The 22,981-nt window shown below is 61.2% G+C and overlaps 3 protein-coding genes across 4 annotated transcripts; 1 reads left to right on the top strand and 2 right to left on the bottom strand.

The window, feature by feature from the left end:
* The first annotated feature begins 2,553 nt into the window (after positions 1–2,553).
* Positions 2,554–8,673, top strand: DENND6B (DENN domain containing 6B). 2 transcript variants are annotated; one of them, XM_087722588.1, is made up of 20 exons: positions 2,554–2,692; positions 2,763–2,801; positions 2,906–2,948; positions 3,051–3,160; positions 3,270–3,350; positions 3,509–3,614; positions 3,801–3,880; positions 4,001–4,063; positions 4,824–4,921; positions 5,205–5,327; positions 5,496–5,591; positions 5,679–5,773; positions 5,969–6,034; positions 6,198–6,262; positions 6,713–6,802; positions 6,943–6,996; positions 7,138–7,247; positions 7,569–7,671; positions 7,903–7,977; positions 8,324–8,673. In XM_087722588.1, exons 1-20 carry the CDS (start codon positions 2,567–2,569, stop codon positions 8,462–8,464), a joined length of 1,764 nt encoding a protein of 587 aa, XP_087578714.1. In that variant the 5' UTR covers positions 2,554–2,566; the 3' UTR covers positions 8,465–8,673. The 2 variants fall into 2 exon arrangements, with proteins under 2 accessions (XP_087578714.1, XP_087578715.1); XM_087722589.1 differs by having other exon boundaries at positions 4,866–4,921.
* Positions 8,674–9,366: 693 nt separating this feature from the next.
* LOC148043939 (uncharacterized) lies at positions 9,367–14,800 on the bottom strand. Its single transcript, XM_087722481.1, has 6 exons — positions 14,697–14,800; positions 14,566–14,608; positions 10,669–10,770; positions 9,938–10,064; positions 9,751–9,821; positions 9,367–9,660 (listed from the first exon to the last, which is right to left on the bottom strand). Exons 1-6 carry the CDS (start codon positions 14,798–14,800, stop codon positions 9,505–9,507), a joined length of 603 nt encoding a protein of 200 aa, XP_087578607.1. The 3' UTR covers positions 9,367–9,504.
* GCC1 (GRIP and coiled-coil domain containing 1) lies at positions 14,688–22,351 on the bottom strand. Its single transcript, XM_087722590.1, has 7 exons — positions 21,752–22,351; positions 20,379–21,665; positions 17,218–17,261; positions 16,630–16,693; positions 15,827–15,967; positions 15,450–15,533; positions 14,688–14,986 (listed from the first exon to the last, which is right to left on the bottom strand). Exons 1-7 carry the CDS (start codon positions 22,349–22,351, stop codon positions 14,924–14,926), a joined length of 2,283 nt encoding a protein of 760 aa, XP_087578716.1. The 3' UTR covers positions 14,688–14,923.
* Between the last annotated feature and the right edge of the window lie 630 nt (positions 22,352–22,981).

A 22,981-nucleotide genomic window follows, 5' to 3' on the forward strand; every position in this document is an offset into this window, starting at 1 on the left:
TGATGTATGAAGCCAAACGCATTGCTACACGGCATTCAGGATTTTAGTGGAACACCATCGTGGTGCTTCAGATTTATGAGGCGATGTGGCCTTGCTATGCGCACCAAAACTAGAATTGTGCAAAGAATGCCAAAAGAGTATGAGGCTAAGATTCTGTCTCTTCATACTTTTGTGATAGATTCCAGGAGGAGAAATAATTTTGAGACTGGCCAGATTGGGAATATGGATGAAGTCCTGCTAACTTTTGATGTGCCATCAAACAGGAGTGTTGATGTCAAAGGTGCCCAAAGCATAACTGTAAAAACTACAGGACATGAGAAGACACATTACACAGTTGTGTTGTCCTGCTGTGCAGATGGCACCAAATTGGCACCAATGTTAATATTTAAAAGGAAAACCTTCCCAAAAGAAGTGATTCCAAGAGGTGGTGTTGTTGTGCATGTCCATGAAAAAGGATGGATGCCTGAGCATGGCATGAAAGTACGGATTGAAAAAGTCCTGGAGGGCTTCTGAAATAAACCAGCTTTATTAGTGTTTGACCAGTTTAGAGCACATATTTACTGACAACACTAAGAAAAGTTTCAAAGAAGCGAAGACCAATCTAGCTGTCATTCCTGGGGGGGTCTCAGCAGCCAGTTGCAACCTCTTGATGTTTCCATCAACAAGCCATTCAAAGTTTACGTGCGAGAAGAGTGGAACAAGCGGATGGCTGCTGGAAATCACGCTCTGACACCCTCTGGATTCATGAGGCGGCCCACTGTCACTCAAGTTTGTGAATGGGTGAAAACCTCATGGAACTCAGTGAAGGATGAAACTGCTACACAACCCTTCAAAAAATGTGGCATTAGCCTTCGACGGGACTGAGGATGACATCACTTATGAAGGCAGCGAAGAAGAAAGGGACTGTGAGCAACTGAGCTTCCTAAATTCTGACACCAGCGACGATCAAGAGTTCTTGGGGTTTCCAGAAAATTAGAGGAGTGCTTGAATCTTCAAGTCTCTCCTCTTTCGTTAATGACGGTGATGATGGTTCTTAATACTGCTGTGGCCTTTACACAATTGCAAAAAGTATACATTGTTTTAAAAAGTATACACGGTTGTAAAAATTCTGCTATACTGGCATTTTACCAAATAATACATTACTACACTATTTGGTTCAGAATACTTTTCTCCCTGTTTTCCTCCTCTAAAATCTAGGTGCATCATTTACTCTGAAAAATACGGTACTTTTGTCCCACTGAGGACAAAAATCAGGTTCCCATTTAGACCAAAAGGAAATTCTGGTATTGCTCGAGAACCTTTGATTTTTCTATCTATTTCAAAGTCGCCTCTGAAACAGACCGAATGGAAGTTCTAAATTGTAACCAGCCTAAGAAAACAAGGCAGGCACCACGACTCCTTTATGGCGACCTACGGCCCAGAATCTACAGAAGCACCACTCCAGTATTTCCACCTAAAAACACCCCAGCTTCCAATTTCCACGATTACCAAAAGGCCTTGGAAGTGGAGGAAGCCCACACTCAGCCTCCGGCCATGGCTCCCCAGAGAAGCCCTCCGCTTCCTCAAACTCAGGGTCAAGAGGTCGGTTCTCCTAGGAGCCCAGGCGATGATAACCCAAGGCGGAGGAGGGCCCCCTTCTCCTGCCCGAGCATGGCGGGGGGGGGGGGTCTTTGGCCACCTAAATCGCCAACCGTTTCATGGACTCATCCAGAGCAGCCTTTGTCTTTCCAGGCGGACCTCTGCTGCAGGCAGAGGGACACATTTGGGTGTCCCGCTTCGGCAGAGAGCTTGCCTTGGGGGGGAGAGGGGGGAGGCTGCCTGGGGGGCGTGGGGGGGGGCTCTTATCCTCTCCTGGGACATGGAATGAAGTGAGGCTCTATGCCAAGGAGGGCGGGGGGAAAGGGGGGCGGGGAGAGCGGAGGCTGCCAGAGGGGGACTGGGGGGAAGGTGGGTGGGGGGGGATAAAGAGAAAGGGGATGGGGGGGGAGGCACCCAGGCGGCCCAACCCGAACCGGCGTCGCCCCCGGCAACCCCACCAGGCACCCCGCCACCACCCAGAGGTCGCGCCAGGAGCAGCGGTTTCCCTCGGGGGAGGGAGGGGAGGGTCCAACGGGGCGGCCCTCCCCCCCACCGGAGGCCTCCCTCTGCCAACGGACTCGGCGGGACGGGCGCAGAGCCGGGCTCCCCCGGGAGGGCCACGGAAGCCTCCTCTCACGCCGGCCGGAAAGCAAAGCCGCCGAGCGTGAGGCAGGCCAGGGAGAGCGGGGCACGGGGGCTCCGGCCTCCCTCCGAGGCCCGCGGGGAAGGCGGCCTCCACCCCACCCAGTCTTCCCTGCACGAGGCCGGGGAAGCCGGGGCAAACAGGGGCCAGGGACGCGCCCTCACCGGCCAGGCGGCTCCTTCAGCGCTGACGGACCGGCCGCCTCGCTCGCTCCTTCCCCGCCGCCGCCGCTCCGGAAGCAAGATGGCGGCCTGGATGGGAGGTGTGTGTTAAGCGCGCACGCGCGGGTCGGCCTACCGAGGGGGCCGCCAGCCCAATCTGCGCATGCGTGCCCCGCCGGCGGTGATGGCGGCCCCGGGCGGCGGCGGCGGCTCTTCCCCGCCGGCGCTACTGCCGTGGGGGCGGCTGTCGGCCTGGCTGGAGTGCATCTGCGCGGTGACCTTCGACCTGGAGCTGGGGCAGGCCCTAGAGGTGGGTCGCGGGGGTTGGGGGTCCCTCCTGTCCGGGGAGGGAACTGACAGCCGCTCTGCTCCTCCCGCAGCGCATCTACCCGCCGGAGGGTCGCCTGACCGAGAAGGAGGTACGGGAGGGGGGAGGGGCGGGGAGGGGGCAGGCGACCCCCCCCTCGCCCCTTCTGACGTCCTTCTGCCCCCTCCCTCCTCCCTCCCTCCCCCCCCCCCGCAGAGGACGAGCGTCTGCTACCTGGCCTTCCCCGACTCCTACTCCGGTGAGTCCGCCAGCCGGTCGGGGGGGGGGCAGGGAGGGGGGGGCTGGGGAGGGGCTGGAGCGGCCCCTCGCTGACCCTCCCCACCGCCGCTTGCGCCTGCAGGGAGCCTCGGGGACACGCAGTTCACCTTCCGCTTCCGACGGTCGGCGGGGCGAAGACGGGAGGCGGCGGGCGAGTGGCGGTGCAGCCGGGAAGCCCCGCCGGGCCTGCAGGTGGGTCGGGGGGCGGAGGCCTCGTCCGGGAGGGCGGGGAGGGCGGGGGGCTCCGCCGGCGCTTTCCCTGCCGGGGCGGAGGTGAGGGGGCTGCCCTGCTTCTCCCCAGCCGGAGCCCGCGCACCTCTTCGGCTACGTCTTCTTCCGGCAAGTCCGCGACCGCTCCGTGCAGAGGGGCTACTTCCAGAAGGTCAGCGGTGGGGGGGGAGGGAGGGGAGGGGGGCTGCCCCACCGAGGGGGCTCCTACGCCCCCTCCCCTCCCCTCCTGGAAGGAGCGCTGCCCCCCTTGTGGGGAGGGAGGGGGGTCCGCCCCGGGGGAAGGTTCAGGGTCTCTGCCTTTCGCTCCAGTCGCTGGTCCTGGTGACTCGGCTGCCCTACGTGACCCTCTTCCACTCGCTGCTGCACCTGGTCGCCCCCGAGTACTTCGAAAAGCTGGACCCCTGCCTGGAGGCAGGTGAGGATCACCAGGGGGCTGGGACCCCTCTGGCTGCCTGTGCACCGCCTGGGGCCCTTTGGGAGGGAAAGCTGTGGGGTCTCCCCCCCCCCGTGTTTCTGGGCTCCTGGGCCTGAGGGGGCAAGCAAGGAAAGAGTCCCAGCACCCCCCCCCCCTCAGCCGCCCTTCCCTTTGTGCTTCCTCCAGTCTGCAGCGAGATCGACCAGTGGCCGCCCCCAGTGCCTGGCCAGACGCTGAACCTGCCGGTGATGGGGGTGGTGATTCAGGTATGGGCGGGGGGGGGGGAGCTTCCTGCCTGGTGCCGCTTTCCGTGGCCGCCTCCTGCCTGGAGCGCAGCTGTGTTGAGGGAGGGGCCTCCATTTGGTCCTCTGCTCTTTGTGGTGCAGGTGAAGATTCCTTCCCAGGTGGACAAGCCCGACTCCTGCCCTGCCAAGCCGCTGATTTGGGAGGTGAGGGACAGCGGGCTTCCTGCAGTGGCCCCTGCGGGTGACCTTGGGGCGAGGAGGGGAAAGTGGCTGTTCAGAGGAGGGGCCCCCAGGGACTCAGCGGTCAGGGGAAGAACCTCATGGCCGGACGTTTGTGCCTGCTGATTGGCAAGATCCTGTTCGTTACACCAGAGTAGAAGCTGCTTCTTTGGCCGCATCTCCTGTGGAGCTTCCCCAGGAAGGCTGGCACCTCTTTCTGCTGGCAGCACTGCTGGGAGGTCCTCCCTCCTAGCTCACCCTCTTCCGGCTTTTGCCCTGAGCACCCGCCTGATGCCAGCGGCTGTAAAGTTGAGCCTGCAGGGGCTGGACGGCTGCCCCCTGGGCTTGTCCATGGACCAGATGGGCCTTTGGAAAGACCCCGCTTGAAGACCTGCCATGGCTGACCAAGCCCTCTGGCCCCCCCTTCCTTCCCAGGGAGGCCCCTGTGCTGACAGGTGGCGGCTGTCTGGTTTTAAGGTTGTGGCCTCCAGGAAGCCCATTGTTCAGACAGCCCACAAACCCTGGTCTCTGCGTTCTGTGGTGCGGTCAGGATGTTCTGACCGGTGGGCGGGGGGGGTAGTGCATCCTTGCTTCTGCTCAAAAATAGCCAGGATGTCCCTCTGGGGCCCACCTTCTGGATGCTCCTCTCCGTCCAGGCCACCCGAAGAGGCCGGATTGGGCTCTTCCCAGACGGAGTCCGAGCCTTTTCTTTGGGGAGGCCTTCCCAGCGTGTGGGACGGGGCAGCTGTGCCTCCCTCCTTCTCCCCTTCTCTTTTCTCCTGCCCAGAATCTCCTGCCAGCTCCCGTCATCCTGCCCAGTGTTGCTGAACTGGACCTCTTCAGGTGAGGAGGGCTCTCCCTGCTGTCCCGTGGGGTGGGGAGGATACCTGCCTGGCCAGCCACTCGGACCAGCCTGGGCAAAAGCCTCGGCCACGGAAACACAAAGGAGGAGGGGGAGACTGTGGGCACTCCAGACGGGGTTCCCCCCCCCCACACCCTGAGGGGCTGGACGCTTGTGAGGTTCCTAGGACCTGACCCAAGAGGGGGCTGCGTGCAGTGCTGGAGGGCAGCCTTTCGTGTGCCCAATGCCCAGCTGTGCCCTCTCCCTCTCCTGCTCTTGGAACAGGTGCTTTCAGTCGGTGCTGGTCCACATTCAGCTGCTGTGGGAGCTCGTCCTGCTCGGGGAGCCCCTGGTGGTGGTGGCCCCCTCCCCCGCCATGTCCTCCGAGGTGGTCCTTGCCCTAGCCAGGTACCAGACTCACACGCGGCCAGTCCCCTGCTTGCTCCATGCACAGCTGCCGGGGGCCGATAGGGAGGCCCAGGGACCCTCTCCAGGCAGCCCTGCCTCCTCCCCACAGCCCCACCCAGCTCTGGCTGCTCTCAAGCAGGAATTGCTTTCTTCAAACACCCCCAACAGCTGCCTGGCACCCTTGAAGTACTGCTGCGATTTCCGCCCATACTTCACTATTCACGACAGTGAGTTCAGAGAGTACACGACGCGTCGCCAGGGCCCGTGAGTCTCCCCCCCCCCCCTGCCCAGGGTGCCTCTTGGGCCTCCAGGGAGGAAGCCCTTCCTCACCCCTCCGCTTGCTCCCCTCAGCCCCAGCGTCCTCCTGGGCGTCACGAACCCCTTCTTTATCAAGGTGCTGCAGCACTGGCCCCACATCCTTCGCCTGGGGGAGCCCCGGATGGCTGGTAAGGCAGGGCTGGGCCCTCTGGGTGGCGGTGCCGAGCTTGCCCGTGGCGTGGGCATGAGAGGCAGCTGAGCCTGAGGCGGGAGGAGGACTGGCTTCTCCACTGCCAGGCAGGAAGCTGCCACTTTGGGCCTGGGCAGGGGTCCGGCATTGGCAGCCCAGCCTGGCACTGCCCTGTCTTGATACTCCCGTGCAGGGGACTTGCCCAAGCAGGTGAAGCTGAAGAAACCTGCCAAGCTGAAGACCTTGGACACCAAGACAGGTGAGCCTCCGGCTGACCCTCTTTCTCCCCAGTTGCCCCAGCTGCTGGATAGGGAGGCCCAGGCGGGGGCCTCAGCCAAGCAGCTGGCTTGGAGGGTGCCCCCCCCCCCCTCTTGCAGCTTCGTCTCTCCTCTGATTGGCTGGCTCTTCTGGCCCCATTTCAGGACTTTACACATCTTACAAAGCATTTTTGCACAAGGACAAGACGCTGATCAAGACCCTCCTGAAAGTGAGTCAGAGCCGAATTCTGAAATTTTGGGCAGAGTCCCAAGGAAATCATAAGGGGCGGGGGGGGCTGCCCTGCCAGAGGCACGGGGGTGGGGAGGGGACACCTGCTCCCCTTTCCTCTAGGGACAGTCGGCCCCCCGCAGCCCCCTCGGGCTCAAGGCTTCCCTCCCCCTCCCCCCCCCGACAGGAACAAAGGTGGTGGGGGAGGGGCGGAGGGTTCCCAGCAGATCCTTTCCCGGCCTGGCCTGAAAGGAGGGGGAGGGGGAGGGCTGGCCCTCCCTGCCTTGCAGCAGCCGCTCCTCAGGCCATTCCCTCCCTCCCTGGACAGGCGGGGGGGCCTGGATGGTTTCCCCCTCCCTGGTGTTTCTGAACCAGTGAGCAAGAGAAGCCACCCTGGGCGCCCCGTGGGCAGGGCAGGTGAATCTTGGCTGAGCCCTGCCATGCTCCACAGGGCATCCAGAAGCAGCGCCCGTCGGAGGCCCAGAACGCCCTGCTGAGGCGCCACCTCTTGGAGCTCACCCAGAGCTTCATCATCCCCCTGGTAAGTGGGGGAGGGGGGGAGGGGGCTGGCTGTGGCTGGGAGGAGCCAAGGCAATAGGGAGGAACAGCTCCCCTTCTCCGTCCCGTGAGAAACTCCACCCCCACCTGACTCCTCCTCCTCCCCCTCCCCCTCCTCCCTAGGAGCACTACATGGCAAGCCTGATGCCTCTGCAGAGGACCATCACCCCATGGAAGGTAAGGCCTTTCCCGGCTCCCCTGTCCCAGGGACAGCCCTGGGCGTAGGAGGCAACGGCTGCCTGTGCTGGGGCGGGGCTCGCTTTCTGGCTGCCCGGCAGGACTGCTGCTTCTCCTCCTTTCTTTCTTTCCCACCCCCAGACTCCCCCCCGGATCCGCCCTTTCCGTCAGGAGCACTTCCTGAGGAGCTTGGAGGAGGCTGGGCCCCAGCTCACCTGCGTGCTCAAGGGCGACTGGCTTGCCCTCTACAGGTAGCCCCTCCCCCTCTGGGTCAAAGAGGCCAACCGCCCCCCCCCCCGCTCCATCCGGGAGATTCCCTCCCCAGAGATGGGACGCCCCCACCCCGCCTTGCCCCCCGATCCCCCCCTCTGCCTGGGGCAGGAAGGCAGAAGCTCCACTGGCGGCATTCACACGTCTTCAGCGGAGGTCTTGTGCCAGGGAAGAGCCAGACTCTGAGGCCCAAGGGGGTCCCCAGGCGCTTCAAATTGGCCCAAGCCGGCTCCTGCCAAGCTTCTCCAGTGTGAGGCTCCTCTGGACTGACCCCCCCCCCTCTCCTCGCCTCCCCCCAACAGGCGGTTCTTTAAGTCACCCAACTTCGATGGCTGGTTTCGTCAGAGGCACCGAGAGATGCGGCATAAGCTGGAAGCTCTCCACCTGGAGGCCATGGCTGAAGCGGTGGGTGGGGAGACGACCGGGGGGGGGGGGCTGGCACTTGAATGGGTGAGGGGGCCTCCCCCGGTCTCTGTCCACTCGCTGTAGGGAAACGCTCCAGAGCAGCCGGGGGGGGGGAGGTGAAGCGCCCCAGTCTCAACGGTCTCAATCCAGGCGCTCCTGCTTGGTCCCCCCCCGTCCCCCCCGGGCAGAGCAAGAGCAGGAGTGGCCCCTTCTCTGCCCCTCTCCCTTTAGGATGTCGGGGCCTGGATGGTGGACAAGTCGGAGGCCGAGGCCGTGGACCTGGTGCTGAAGCTCCAAGAGAAGCTGGTAAGCGGCTTCCCCTCAGCCCCACCCAGCTACCCCACTGCCACCCCCAACCCCCGGTCACTCTGCAGGGGAGCCAGAAAAAGGGGGGGGGCGCAAGGTGTGGCATCTCAGCCGTTCCAGGAATGGACACACTAGCCCCACCTATGATGACCGCGCACGCACACACACACACCCCAGGCAACCGCAGCCGTTGCCTGGAAAGCAGCTGGGTGGGGCTTCCCCTGCTGGGGAGGGAGGGGCAAGAGTATTGGGAAGCCTTTCCAGCCGGCCTCTGCCCAGAGGGGCTCCTGCCAGGACCGCTGCCTGGGAGGAGGGGCCTGGCTGTCTGGTTGGTTCCTCCATGCAGGTCCAAGCCAGGAGCCGAGGCCTCCCTGCCAGAGAGGAGACGCTCCAGCGAGTGGGTCAGCACGTTGCCCTTGTGGCCCAGTCGCTGCCCGAGGACCTGCGAGCCATTCTGTGTGGCCAGGAAACAGCCAGTGCCAGCTGAAGGGGGCAGCTCACCGGGGGCCGGGGGGAGGCAATTCAGGGAGGAGAGGGCCCTTTGGGGCCTTTATAGCAGAGGATCGGTCCTGGGACTCGAATGGAGAAGGTGCCAAGCCTGGGTGGAAGCAGAACGGCGCAGTTGGCGTGTGTGGCTGTGCGATGGACAGTGGTTGTGTGTCCTCCAGAGGAGCTAATAAAGCTGAATTATCAGCAGGGGCCTCCGCTGAGCTTCCTTCGGAGATTCCGCGCATTTCCCACTCCTGGAATCCGTCCGTTCAGAGAAGGGCAGCAGAACCGTCTCTGCAAGGGCCCAGGGAAAGCCTGGGGGTCAGCAGGGAGTCGCCTAATGAAAGCTCGCCAGATGGAAGCCCGGAGCGGATGCTTCTCCCCGTCTCCAGCCCACGTGGGCAACTGGAAGACCGCAGGGCCTCTGCGGGAGGAACCGCCCTCAGCGTCCCCCTGCCCCTGCCTTTCAGCTGCTTGGCTGAGCCGCCAGGGGTGGAAAAGGACCCCGTCCCCCAGCCTTGACCACGAAGATTCGTTCTGGCCCCAAGAGGCCAGGAGGGAGCAAGGGCTTGGAACAAGGGGGGCAGCGGGGGGGCTGGGTCAATGCTCTCCCGCCTCCTCAAGCCTTTTAAGGGTCAGAGGCAGCAGGACACCCCTCAAGGGGGAGGGGAGGCTTGGCTCTGCCCACAGGTCTGAAGGAGGACCTGGGCTCCATGGACCCTCAGGGCCTGGGTGGTGCTGGGCGGAAGGCACATTCGGGGCCCCAACAGGCTGCACTCTTTATCCTCAGAGGGGAACCTGGCTGGCTGGAGCCGAGCAGCCCCGAGACTTTGCAGCCATGATTCAAAACTAGAGGGCTGCCCCCCACCCCCATTGAAGGGAGGCCGTGGGGTGAAGCTCCGTACACATTTTATTGAGCAGGAGGGTCTCCTGCTGAAGCAGGGGGATGGAGTAGAAGACCTCCGAGGCCCCTTCCGGCTCTGTTATTGAAGGGGTGCTCTCTCTCGTGCGCAGCTGGAGCCGGAGAGGCTTTTGGGGCTAGCCAGACGCAGCCAAGGAGTCATCGAAGGAGGCCTTCAGGTCCGGCGAGCAATACAGTGGGAGCCGCTCGCCCGCAACCTCCTGGCGGAAGCTGCCCCTCAACCAGCCATAGACCAGGCTGTGCAGGAAGCCCTGGAGGGGGGCAGTCAGGGCCTGGGCAGGGCAGAGAAGTTTGTCGTGATTCCCCTGCAGGGGTCTCTGCTGACCACCAGAGGAGGTCCCTCCTCCCCTCCCGCTACTCACCGTGGCCACCAAGAGAGGGAAAAGGGTGGAGAGCTGCAGGCCGGTGAACGATAGCACCACAAGGAGGCAAGCTGTGGACAAGAAAGCCGGCCGGTCACTGCCTCTGCTCAGCCTGGTGGGTGAAGCGCTTGGCCGCAGGCAGGCTGGGCTCAGAAGGCCAGCTGGGAAACGGGTACGGGCCACTGACCTGGCATCCAGCAGAGCACGAGGACCAGCTGGAAGCTGCGGATGACACGGCTTCTGCCGGCAAGACCCTCGCTCTGCAGCCCGTGCCGGTCCCGGCATTGCCACCTCTTCACCCTGCAGTAGAGAACCTGCCCAGGGAGGAGGGCAGCGGCATCAGGACGGCCACATCCAATCCTGGGGGAGCAGAGGGCAACCTCTGTGGGGCCTTTGGGGAGCCTCCATGCCCGCCCTGGCAGCCAATGGGGGGAGAGGGAGGATGTCCCCCACAAAGCCACCTCCCTTGCAGACAGAGCTCTGCCACGGATTGTAAAGCGGCACCCTAAAACAAACTCAAAGTTTAAGTCCAGGCAATAACGTTTGAAGCACAATAGACTCGAGTTTCTTGGCACCAGGGACGGTTTCGTGGCAGCTCTTTTGCCACTGGCTTGGTTTGGGCTCAGGGAGGGAGGGTGGGCGGGTGAGCTGGCCTGGCCTCCCAGCAGCCCTTTACAGGAGGGCGAGCCCTGCCTCAGCCAGATGTTTCAACCCAGCCCCTGGATCCAGCCCCTTCTGGTCGGCCCCTGGAGCTTCAGGAGAAGCAAAGCCACCTGCTCTCTTTGTTCTCGTGCCCTTCACTGTCTTTGTTGCGGCTGGGCAGATTCTAGCTGGATACGCAAGCCCCTTCCCCAATCTATCTGCCACCTTGTTTCTCCCACCCCCAAGGTCCACGGAACAGCCTCATGCCTCACTTACCACACAAGCAGACACAACCAAGGCCACAAACGCCAGGAAGATGATGCTGCTTTCCTTGCTGGAGTGCTGAGGGGTGAGAGGGGGGCCTGGGCTCCTGGGGGCCTGGGCAGCAGCATTAGAATATGGTAAAGAAAAACATACATCAAAAATGGCTTTCCTCCTCTGTGTGTGCATGTATGTGTGTGTTCAGGTCTTTTCCCGTTTAAGATTGAGATTGTCTTGGCAACGCTTCAGCGAGGTCTCACTCGCCATCTTCAGGCTGGGTTTTGGGCTTAAAGTGTGATCGGAGCTGCCGTCTTTCTATAAATCTTGGTGGGGAGTGCTGGCTTTGTTTCAGTAAGTGGAATGATTGGTTGTGTGGTTGTATCATGATTGGTAGATTGGTGCTGATGGGTGCTGGCTGTGTGTCTGTTGTTGTTTCGTGTTGTAACGGCCTGGGCGTTGGGTGGGGCTCGTTTGTTGACTAGGGGTGGTTTCCAGACGTCTGGTAGGCGGGAGGTATCGTCACGTTTATTCATGTTGTGGGGGTGTTTCTCTATTTCGATGGCTTCCATAATTATTCTCTTGTTGAAGTGTTCAGTTTTGGAGATTAACCTGGTTCCTTCAAAATTAATTTCATGTCCTTTAAGGTGCTGGAAAAGGGAGGAAGTTTTTTCTTTTTTTCTTACTGCGTTTTTGTGTTCTGCGATGCGTGCCTTTATTCTCTGTTCGTTTGTCCTATGTGTGTGGCAGGGCAGATTTTGCGTGGTATTTCGTAGACTCCTTGGTTTTCTAGCTGGATCTCGTCTTTGGGATTTTGTAAGATGTTGGCTGTTTTTTGGTCAGTGTTGGAGGCTGTCTTAATATTGTGTTTATGGAGATTTTTGCTGATTTTATCTGTGGTGCCTTTGATGTAAGGGAGGAGGGAATGCCGTTGTCCTGTTCTGTGTCTTGGTTTTTGGGGGGGGTCTCCCTTTGGATTAGGTTGGTCATTGTTTTTCTTTGGAATCCGTTGGAGATTAATACATTTGTGAGTGTGTGTAATTCAGTTTCCAGGTGGTCTTTGTCGGCTGGGCGTTTGGTTCTGGAGATGAGGGTCTTGGCTACAGAGTTGATCTGTGCAGGGTAGTGGTGGTATTGTGCGTTTAAGTAGCGGTTGTGTGTGTTTTTTTCCGGTAGATGGTGTGTCCTAGGGAGCCGTTGGGTTTTTTGTAGATTAGGACTTCCAGAAAGGGAAGTTGGTTATTTGCTTCTATTTCCATGGTGAATTGTATTTTGGGGTGTTGAGATCTGTGAGGAAGTTGTCCAGTTTTTCTTTCCCGTGAGGCCAAATCACGAAAGTGTCATCAAGATATCTAAGCCAGAGTTTTGGTTTGTGTTCAGATTTATCTAAGGCATTAGTTTCAAAATGTTCCATGTATAAGTTTGTGGTGACGGGTGAGAGGGGTGATCCCATGGGTGCTCCTTCTATCTGTTTGTATCTTTGTCCATGATGGATGAAGTATGTGTTGGTTAGGCAGTGGTCGGTCAGGTCCAGGATGTGTTTAGGAGGGGGGGTTGTGTTTGTCCTGGATAGCTGTCAAGGCTTCTTTAATTGGCACTTGGGTGAAGAGGGATGTGACATCGAAGCTCACGGGAACGTCGCTGGGTTGTACGTTTTGTTTATTGTTTTTTATGAAGTGGAGAGAGTTTTGTACGTGTGAGGTGATGGATTCTGTGTAGGGCTGAAGTTGTTTGGCAAGAAATTTGCCAAGATTCTGTGGAGGTGAGCCTTTGGAGCTGACTATGGTTCTGAGTGCTGCTCCTTCTTCGTGTATCTTGGGGAGGCCATAGAGTTTGGGGAAGATTTCTGTCTGGGGATGATTCTTTCCTGGATCTCTTCACTGATGGGAGAGGCTTTTATTTTGGATTTGGTGGCTTTTTTCCAGGTAGGTGGTGGGGGGTCTGTGTTGAGAGGTTTGTAAGCGGGGTCTTGGAGTAGGTTGGATAGTTTGGCTTGGTAGTCAGACGTGTTCATCACCACTGGGGCGTTACCTTTGTCTGCTGGGAGAATGGTTATGTTCTCGTCTTTCCTCAGGATGGTGAGTGTTTTTGGTTCTTCTTTACATAAGTTTCTTCTGGGTGGATTGGTGGAGCAGAGGACGTTGGTGACTTCAAGTCTGATTTTATTGGCTTCATCTGGGTTGATATATTGGTTAGGGTAGCTTCAACTACGCATATGATGTCTTCAGTGGGGATGCATTTCGGGGCGCCTGCAAAGTTGAATCCCTTGGAAAGGACCTTGGTTTCTGCTGTGGTGAGGGTCCTGTCTGATATGCTATGTACCGTTTCATGAGTTGCTGTGGAGGGAGGTTGGGCTTCTGGCGTTTTTCTAGTCTGTGGAGTTTGTTGGTGTGTGTGTGTCTGTCTTGTGGGAGGTTTCTATAGCCATCATCTTACGAAACCCCAAAGACAAGATCCAGCTAGAAAACCAAGGAGTCTATGAAATACCATGCAAAATCTGCCCTGCCACATACATTGGACAAACGAAGAGGAGAATAAATGCACGCATGGCAGAACGCAGTCAGAAAAGAAGAAAAAACTTCCTTTTCCAGAACCTTAAAGCAACAGGACATTAAATTGATTTTGAAGGAACCAAATTACTCTCCAAAACAGAACATTTCAACAAGAGAATAATTATGGAAGCCATCGAAATAGAGAAACACCCCCACAACATGAATTAACGTGGTGATACCTCCCGCCTACCAGACGTCTGGAAACCAGCCCTAGTCAACAAACGAGTCCCAGCCACAAAAACCGACACAGGACCCAGAACAACAGAGGACACCATCACCAATCACCCTCACCAAACATCAATTCCATCAACCAATCAAGAAGTGACAACACAGCCAACCAATCCGTTTAAAGCAACAAAGCCAACATTCCACACACCCCCACCTATATTTATAGAAAAACGGCAGCTCCGATCACGCTTTGCTCGCACAAGCACGAAGCCAAAGGCACCAGCCTGAAGATGACGAGTGAGACCTCATCGAAACGTCGCCAAGATACTGTCAATCTTACACGGGAAAAGACCCGAATACGCCGAGAACTTCATACCTACCACCTTTGAAAATCTACACGTGTGTGTGTACATGTGTGTGTATATATCTATATCTATATCTATCCATCTATCTACATACATACACACCCTTATATTCCCCGTATCCCAAGTATGCCCTCAGTATTTTACTCCTCATTCTTAAAGCAGAACAAGCAACCCCCTTCGTCCTCCCATCTCTTTTCCACAAACGGACCCCTCCTCCTCATTTCAGACCCAATGTCACCATTGAGGGTAACGGGAAATAACAACCCACCTATGTTCACCTATACATTTTACTTCCTCAAAATTGCCTTTAAACCTCCTTTTGCTAAGTATGGGGGGGGGGGATTTTCCCAGGGCTCTGGGATTGGTTGATGCAAAGGTTTGCAATGGCTAAAAGGCCGTGAGCCATTTCCCAAAGGAAGGGAGCAGGAAAGGAAGCAAGCAGACCCAGCATCCTTTGAAAGGCAACAGCCGCAACCTGAGCATGGGGGGGGTCGCCCCTTGGAGACTCTCGCCTTGCAACTGCCTGGACCCCCTGAGGGGCATCTCGGAGAGGAATGACAAAACGGGGGTCTACGGGTCTACTCATCCGCTGCCCACTCCCCTGCCATCAGTCCCAGCCTCCGTTTTACTTAGAAGCCCCAGGAGGAGGAGGAGGAGGAGGAGGAGGCATTTCCAGCTCATAACAGCAACCAACCAGTGACGCCAACTGCCTGGGGCAATGGAGGCTGCCCTTCTCTGGCCATCATTGGCCAGGGATGCTTTGAGACCCCCACCCCGGCTCAACACAGAGGGACACAGTGGAGGACGCAGCTGGCCCAAGGCTGACATACCTTAGAGCAGGAGTTGTGGGAGAGGTGGATGAGAATCAGGCAGCTGCAAGGGGAAGGAGGAAGGTGAGAAGGGTCCCCAGCCCAGGACCCACCCTAACCCTCTGGGACCCAGGGGAGGGGAAGATGCCCACCTGGAGCAGGAGACGTTGGAGGAGGCCCCCGAGGGGTCCTGGCCTGCCTGGGGCAAAGGCTGGAGGAGGGCCTCGCTACTCAGGGGCCCTCTGCTTAGGACCATCAGGGCCAGAACTACCAGGCAAGGGAGCAACCTGGGAGGCAAAGGGAAATCTCTGGGGAGGGGCCCTGGAGGGCCGGGGACACCACCACCCCCTGGCCATCCGCAGGCTCCCTTGCACTCTACCTACCAAGCCAGGGTGTAGGGCAGAGCCAGCTGGAACCTGGGGGGGCAGCAGGAGCTGCTCTCCTGGGAAAGAGAAATAGGTTTTGAGCACCAACAGAAGGATGCTCTTGTGAGCATGGCGGAGAGGAGCGTTGCCCTTGGGGAAAAGGCGGCAGAGGCAGCTCCCAGTTAAACTGGAATGCCAGGCACAGTCCCACCCGTGGGGCTCAGGCAGTTCCTCGGGGACACGCGTGCATGCGTGCACACAGACAGACAGACACCCTTAATGGGGACTTGAGAACTGGAGATGCAGGGAGCCCAGGTGCCACAAGGGCTTTTGCCCAAGGGTGGGGCTGACTGGCGGGGTCCCCCTCCTGCCTGGGCTGCCCTATGGGGATGAGGTGGGGGGGGCAGAGAGCTGCTCTCAAACTCCCTCTCCAGCCTCTGCCCACGCACATCCTCAGGCAGCAAGATGGCACAGCCTCCAGCAGCAGGGCAAACGAGGGGGGGGAAGGGGACTGTGGCTGCACCCCAGAGACCCCCATACCTGAGTCACTCTCCAGCCTCTGACCGCCCGGTTCACTTCACAGGCGTAGACCAGCACCATCAGCAGAGAGATGGCGTAGAACATCTGAGGGGCAGGAGGCAGACGAGGGCTGCAACAGAGGCGGCTCCCCCTGCGGAACCCTCTGACCCCTGGGCTTCGGGCTCTTAGGTGGGGCCAAAGAGGAGAGGAGGGAGCAGCCCCAAATCCCCCAGCGCACCCATCCAGCCCCAGTACGAGGAGGCAAAAGGATCTTCCCTCTGCCCGGCTGGGGGACCCTGTACTGACCCACCAGCCACCCTCTCCAACACGGAGTGGGCTCAGCCAGCAGAGAATCCACCCACCCCCACACACGCACAGACCTGCCACCCCAGAGTTACCATGCCAAACATCCGCCCATACGGGCAGAAGCGGTGGGCCACCCCAAAGGGCTGGGCGGGGAGGAGGTGGATGGCCATGGTGGGGATCAGCACCGCAGCGCCCAGGAAGTCAGCGAGTGAGAGGAGGACGAGAGGACGGAGCTGTGGACAAGCAGCAGGTCAGCAGCCACCTCCAGCCAACCAGCAGGCAGAGCTGCCCTCCTTTCGGTGCCCCCTGCAGCACAGCTTCTGTCCGGGGCGGCTCTCTCGGCATCCAAAGCGGGGCTTCCCGGGCTGCTCCAGCCTTTTCCCACAGCCGAGGGAGCCTCCCAGGCCGTCTGGATGGCCGGAGATTCCCTTTCTATCTCTGCAGAAGCCTGATCACTCGGGAGGGGGGGGGGAGCCGAATGCAGCCGCATTTGGAAAAGGCAAACGTCTGCAGGGGAGCCTGCCCTACTCCCCTAGGGCTGGAAGGGACCCTGGTGGCCTTCTAGTCCACCCCCAGGCCAAGGCAGGAGTCCTTACGCCTTACGCCTTTCTCAAGGGAAAATGCCTCCCCGCTTTTTCAAGGAGCCCCCCCCCCCGTGTCTGTCCTAGCCAGCTGTGCCGGCCTTTTAGCAAGAGACCAGGGCTGCCACGCCACTCAGCTTGGGCCAGCAGCCTCAGCCTGTCAGGGCTGGTGTGTATATATGTGTGTGTGTGTGTGTGTGGTATCCACCCAGCCCGCTTGTCTTCTAGTTCGGTGCCCTGTGGGGACCCAGAGAAAGAGTGAACTATAAGGCAGGTATAAACCCGGGGTGGCCATTGGGGGTCACCCATCAAACCTGGTCACAGCAGCATTGTCTTCGGCGGACGGCCATGGCCAGAATGGAGCCACTGCCCAGCAGGCTGAAAGAAAAGCCCAACGGGATCAAGTGGGCCCGACTGCCGCCACAGATCCACCCAAGGTGGGGCTTTTCCCTCCCTCTGCTGCCCCCGTCAAGTTTGCCTTGGGAGCAGGCAGAAGTCCCCTCCTCCGCCCCCATTTAGCAACTATCAACCCCCTCCCTCTGGCCCTGCACCCCAGGAGGCCCACCCAGACACAGCCCCACAGGAAGGGCGGGGCCATCCACAAGTGACGGGAGGAGACTCCTTCCCAACCCTGCCCTGCAGCCCATGCCTTAGACCCTGCTGGGCACTCCTCCCACAGCAGGAAGCCCCTGCTGGCTGGCCCAGGCCCCCACCCCCCTTCGCAGGGGAGCCAGATGAAGGAGAGACAATTTGTCTCCTGCCTCCCCCACAGAAGGCAGGACCAGGCCAGAGCCAGACCCGGGGTTTATTGGTTCTCGAGGCTGCTGGAGACGGGGAAGCCAGCAGTGCCTCCCTGTCCCCTGGGAGTCCGGCAGGGGAGTTCAGCCAGCCCTTCTGCTCACCTGAGGGAGAGGGTCACCAGGTAGATGCACACCAGAACCAGGATCTTGGGAAGAAGCAGAAAGTTCAGGGAGGGGCCATCCAGTCCAAACCAGAGCCCCCCAGGAGAGAGCCCCCCCCCCAGAACTGGGCCAGGTGCGCCCCAGGGAGTTCCCCTCGGCACCTCCTTCCCCCTCCCTTCAGGACGGGCAGAGAACGGGCTGGGATCATCCGGTTTGCCTCTCCCCAAAGTCTGCTGGCTCCACCGACCCTGGCAAGCCTTTCCCAAGGCTGCACAGCCACCCTGTCTCCCCACAGGACCACGTTCCTAGGGCCTGGACCATCATCATCCTGGCTTTGGAAACCCTCTTCCCATTTCTGGCTCTTGGTAAAGAATTTGGACTTGCAGGAGGAGGCGGTGGGCTCCCACTGATGAAGGTGCCACCTAAAACTGCACTTTCCCTCTCTGGAGCCACTTCCAATTCATGGCTTCTGAAATGCCCCCACCAGGGTTTCCCTCACCTGCGCCCGGGATGGTTTCTGTAGAATTTGGCATCTCCTCAAATAAACCTGGCATTGGGTTCCTATCTGCAGCCTGTGAACCTCATTTTGAGTATTGCATTTTAGGGAGCTCTCTCGCACGCGCTCAGTTCTGCATCGCCAGCAGACGTAGAGAGCCTCTCCCCGCCCTTCCCTCCCAGTCCTCCTCCGTGGAAAGAGACGGTGCCTTTTCCCAAGGGGGGGGGGAAGCAGAGGGAGGGGCGCTTAGGGCTCCGGAGAGTCAGCCACGCTTTCTGCCTAATGGCCAGTGCCCTCCATCGGCTAGCTAAGCAGCACCTCACGGGATGCTCCACCAAACACTTCCAGAGTCTACTTCAATACTCTACAAGGCAGTTTAGCCAATTAAAAGGAAAAAGGAAAAAAATTCAGGTTAGTTGGCAAAAATGTGTTGCTGACAAAGCTGATCTGCAATAAAGCCTGCCTTGTTTTGGAGGCCCAGGGCTACCTGGCTCTTACGGTCCCGGGTTTTTTGGGAGGTACGGAAGCCGGTGGAGAGCAGGGAGCAGCAGGCAGCAGCCGTTTAGGAAAGGTGGTCCTGCCTTCCCCAGAGCCCCTCTTGGGCACAGCAAATCGGCGAGGCCGGAAGAACCTCCACCCACCCGTGCAGTGCCAGGGCAGATGTGGGCTCCTGGCTGTCCTTGGCAGCCGAAGGGAGGGAGCTGCGGGGCGAGTGGGCCTGAGAAAAGGCAGTGTGAATGAAAGGGGGGAGGAGGAGCTCTGCCTGCCCGCAGGGGACGGGGCAGGTCTTGGAGCTCAGCAAGGTGAGGGGTGCCCTGCCTAGGCCAGCCTGGCTCCCCATCCAGCTCCTGGGTGGGTGGAGTGACCTGCATCCCAGACACCCTAAAGGCACAGATCCACACGGTTCTCGGGCTTTCTTTGGCCAAGCCAGCACCATCCAGGCTTGGCAAAATGGGTGCCCTCTGCCCTCCCCCAAACCGCTGCCTCTCCCTAGGAACGGGCTGAGTCCCCGGAGGGCATACCTGGTCAGCCGGCAGGGCCAGACCGCCCTTGCTTTCCTCAGCCATGGGGCTGCTGCTGCTGCTGCTTCAGCTACTGACCTTCCCCCGTCCCCTCGGACACTCCCTGTCAGCTGAGCTGCTTTGCGCAAGCCCACCCCACCCCCCCGACTGCCCCAAGGGCCTCTGATGACAGCTTGCCCCTCCCCTGAGGCCTCACCTGGCCACATCCCTGAGTGTAGGCAAGGGGAGGGGTGGGCTGCTCAAGGCTTCCCTGCGGCCTTCAGCTCCCTCGCCCTGCTGACCCTCGGGCTCCCCTCTTTCCAGCAGACACTCCAGCCTCTCTCTGGCTGGCTCCCTGCCTGGCCTCGGCACGGTTTGGTCCCACGAAGCAGAACACGCCCGGCAAGCTGCCCTCTGGATCAAGGCTGCAGCCCGGCCCACCTTTGGCACTAAACCGTCTAGTTAAAAAGCCGCACAACGGGAGGGAGAGCAAAACGGTGCCCACATTTGGCCCCTGAGCACAATGGGCGAGAGGGGAGTCTGCCAGCCCCTCCCTCTCAATGGGCCGCTTCTTCAATTCAGCCACAGGTGGGCTTGGTGCGGCGTAACCAGCGTCGGGTCTTCCACCGGCCCATTCGGGAACATTCACCACTAGGCCTTTCGGCAGATGTGGCCAGCGCGGAGCAAAGCCGGGAAGTGATGATTTAAGGAAAATACCTGGCGCGAACTGAGCCAATCAGAAGGGGCCCCGAGATCTGTGCTGTTCGCCTAAGCCCCACCCTCCTCCCCCAGGAGGCCCCTTCCCCAAGCGACCCCTCTCGGCCGCTCAGCCACAAGGGCACCAGTCGCCCTTCAACACAGGCCCACCAGCCGAGCGGCGGTCCTGCTTCCTCTGAGCTCCTTAGCAGCAGCTCCTCTCTGGCGGGTGACGGGGAGGGATGACGGGGAGGGCAGGCTGCAGCATTGGGAAGGGCTACCCAAGCACAAGCCACCCCCCGGGGGAGGCGTGGGGGTTTCATGCTGGAAACCTCTGCCTGGTGGTGGGAGAGCATGGGGGGGGGGGGGCAGGGGAAGCAGGCAGGGCTGGGATTCTGGATCGTTTCCCCCCCCCTCCCTTCTCCCCCCCCCCGCCCCGCTCCTAGCCCCACACTTGAGGTCATGTGAAATCTTAGCATCTTCTGGCCCAGAACGGCCGGAGAAGCTCAGCAACCCCCAGGGACTGTGGCATCTCCATGCCCCAAGGTGGACAGCAGTGCTTGAGGGAACAAGGGGGCCTCCGTCTAAAGGCCGGGATCTGTTTCAAGCACTCACAGGAGGGGCTTCAACTGCTGATGCTTTATTGGCCAGCTCGAGAGTCCAATTCCCCCACCCGTCACATTTGGCACAAACATTGAAACAAACACTGGCCAGACTCCCGAAAGGAGCCCTTTAAAAAAGAACAAAGACCTCAAATTGAACCCCTGCAGCCCCAGGGAGGCCCTACATTCAGGCTGGGATCTGATCTGGGAGCCCTGGCTGGTCCTGTGGCTAGGAACGGCCCCTGCTTGCTCCGAGGCCAGAATGGGGAAGCCAGCCTCACTATGAACCCAACCCTCGCACTGGGGGTGGGGGGGTGGGGTTCATCTCTTCCCTGACAGCCACCAGCTGCTGCTTCCTCCTCCCACCTGGCTCAGGACAGCCTGTCTCTCTTCTGGGCTGAAATGCAAAATAGTCAATATGGCCGTCAGGGTTTGTTGGCGTCCCAGCAAGTCTGTCAAAGTCAGGAACCTGTAGAAAATGTTCTTGAGATACTCCAGGTTAGCCCCCTCCCTGCTCCGGTCCCTGAAGGTCTTCTGAATGTGTCCCTGGAGCAGAGAGACCTCCTCTCGGTGCTTCTCTCCTTCCTCCAGCAGCTTCTCCTGCAACTGGTGAGCCTCCGTCTCCAGCTGGTGCTTCTGCTTCTTCAGGGCCAGGACCTCCACCTCCTTCCGGGCCAGCTGCTCCGTGTACAGCAGGAAGGTGGGCTCGTTGGGGGCAGGGAGGGGCAGGGCCAGGGGCTCCAGAGCATCATCACCCACCCCACTGTCACTGTGGGCGCTGCCGCTGCCACTGCCGCTGCCACCGTTAACCGGCCACCCTGCGGCTGCCCTGGGAGCCTGCAGCCCTAAGGGCAAGGCCAGGAGCCTCAGTTGCTGCAGCTCCTGGTCCTTTTCTGCCAGGATGGCCAGGGCCCGTTCGCGCTGCTTGTGCATCTCTTCCTCCAGCCGGAGGGCCTTCTCCCGGCCCTCCGACAGGCACCGCTCCAGCTCCTGCCGGTGGAGCTGCTGGAAGAGAGCCTCCTCTCGCCTCTTGGCCTCCAGCTGCTCCTGGTGCAGCTTGGCCTCCGCTTCGCAGGACAGGCGGAGGGCAACGTACTTCTCCTTCAGCTCCGACAGCTGCTCCTGGCTCTCCTCCAGCTCCTTGGCCAGGTTCCCATCCTTGGCCGATTTGCCCTTCAGGACCACCTGCACCCTGACCTTGTACCTCTCAAACTCCTCCTTCAGCTGCTTCAGCTCCTGCTGGTAATAGGCCACGGTGGCCTTCTCCCCGTCCCCAGACTCCGCATCCTTCGGGGGCTGAGCCGGGCAGAGAGCCTCGACGTCCTCCCCCTCCCCCGCGAGAGAGGGGGCACGCCCAGCGGCCACTCGCGCCAGCTCCGCCAACTTCTCCACCTTGTCGCTCAGCACGTTGGCGTCCAGGTGGCCGTCCTGCAGGGCCAGGCCCACGGCGGCGTGGCCGGAGGCAGCCACGGCCAGGGTCTTGTTCTCCAGGTCCAGCTGGACAAGGCGGTCCTTCAGTTTCCGGATGGCAGCCTGGTCCTTCTGCCTGGCCTTCTCGTAGGCGCCCAGCAGCTCAGACATCTCCGAGATCCGGGCCTCCAGGGCGGCTCCGCGCTGCTCTCCCATCCGGAGGTGCTCGTCGGCTTGGGCGGCCTGGAGGGGCAAGGAGGAGAGGCGGTCACTCCCGCCCGCCCACGGGGGAAGGGGGGAGGGGAGGGGGTCCCCGCCGCGCCCCCCACCTTGCCGGCCTCCTGCAGCAGCTGCGCCTGGAAGTGGCCCCGCAGGCGCTCCAGCTCGGCCCGCAGCTCCCGCGGCTCCGCCTCCAGGCCCAGCTCCGCCTCGCGCCGCCGCGCCCGCTCGTCCTGCAGCAGCCGCTGGAGCTCCCGGAGCATGTCGGCGTGGTCGGCCTGCTCCTGCGCCCGGTCCCGCTGCTGCGCCGCCAGCCGCCCCCGCGCCTCCCGCGCCTCGGCCTCCAGCCGCTCCCGCTCCGCCCGCGCCGCGCGCCGCTCCGCCTGCCAGCTGGCCTCCAGCCGCGCCTTCTCCCGCGCCAGCGTGGCCAGCGCCGCCCCCAGCCGCGCCTCGGGGCCGCCCCCGGCCGTCGCCTCGCCCCCCGCCGCCGCCGCCGCTGCCGCTTCCCCCGCCGGGCCCTCGGCCGCTGCCGGCCCCGCCAGCGCCGCCAGGCCGGCCTCCAGCGCCGCCCGCTCCGCCAGCAGCCCCTTGTGCGCGCGGACGAGGTCCCGCAGCCGCGCCCGGTACTCGCGCAGCTGCTCCTCCTGCGCCGCCACCGTCGCCAGCAGCTCCCGCCGCCCCGGACCCTCCGCCGCCTCCATCGCCTCCATCGCCCCACGGCCCTCACGCGCCTGCGCGGGCCCGCCTCCTGGCGCGCGGTGGCCGCCGGGAGGGAATGGGGCGCGGTGAGGCCGGTGACGTAACCGGGGATACGGGACGCCTCGCCCCGCCCCTCCGCTGGCTCCGCCTCCCAGCCGCCTTCGGGCAGGGGGCCAGCAGGGAGGGGGCGGAGGAGGAGGAGGAGGGGGGGGAGGCGCCCATCCCGGCTCGTGGGGCGCAGCGCCCCCCCCCTCCCCGTCCCTGCCCGAAGGCGAGGCGACCCCGGGCAGCAGAGCAGAGGCCGGGAAGAACCGGGTGCGCGATGGGAGCCGGCGAAGCGGCCAAGGAGGTCCCGGGCATCTCGTGAGCCCGAAGGGGAGACAGCAGCTGCAGGAGACCCAGGAGATGCGCTCCCGGCTGGGCCAGCGCTTCTCCCTCCGGTGTTGCGTCCGACCTTCCAGGAAGCCCCGGGCGAGCCGGAATGTGACCCGCAGAGAGTCCCCCTCCGAGGCGCTGCGGGGGCCAGGAGGACGGAGAAGGCGCCGGAGCCTGGGCAGCATCGCTGCGGGCGCAGAAGGGCCGAGGGGGCTGGGATTCCGGGGCTCGGGCGGCGTCTCGGGCAGGAGGTGGGCGGCTCTCCT

The sequence above is a fragment of the Thamnophis sirtalis genome, unplaced genomic scaffold (assembly GCF_051295495.1).
Source record: "Thamnophis sirtalis isolate CommonGarterSnake01/CBP01778 unplaced genomic scaffold, rThaSir2_p1.2 scaffold_9, whole genome shotgun sequence".
In the NCBI taxonomy this organism is placed as follows: domain Eukaryota; kingdom Metazoa; phylum Chordata; class Lepidosauria; order Squamata; family Natricidae; genus Thamnophis; species Thamnophis sirtalis.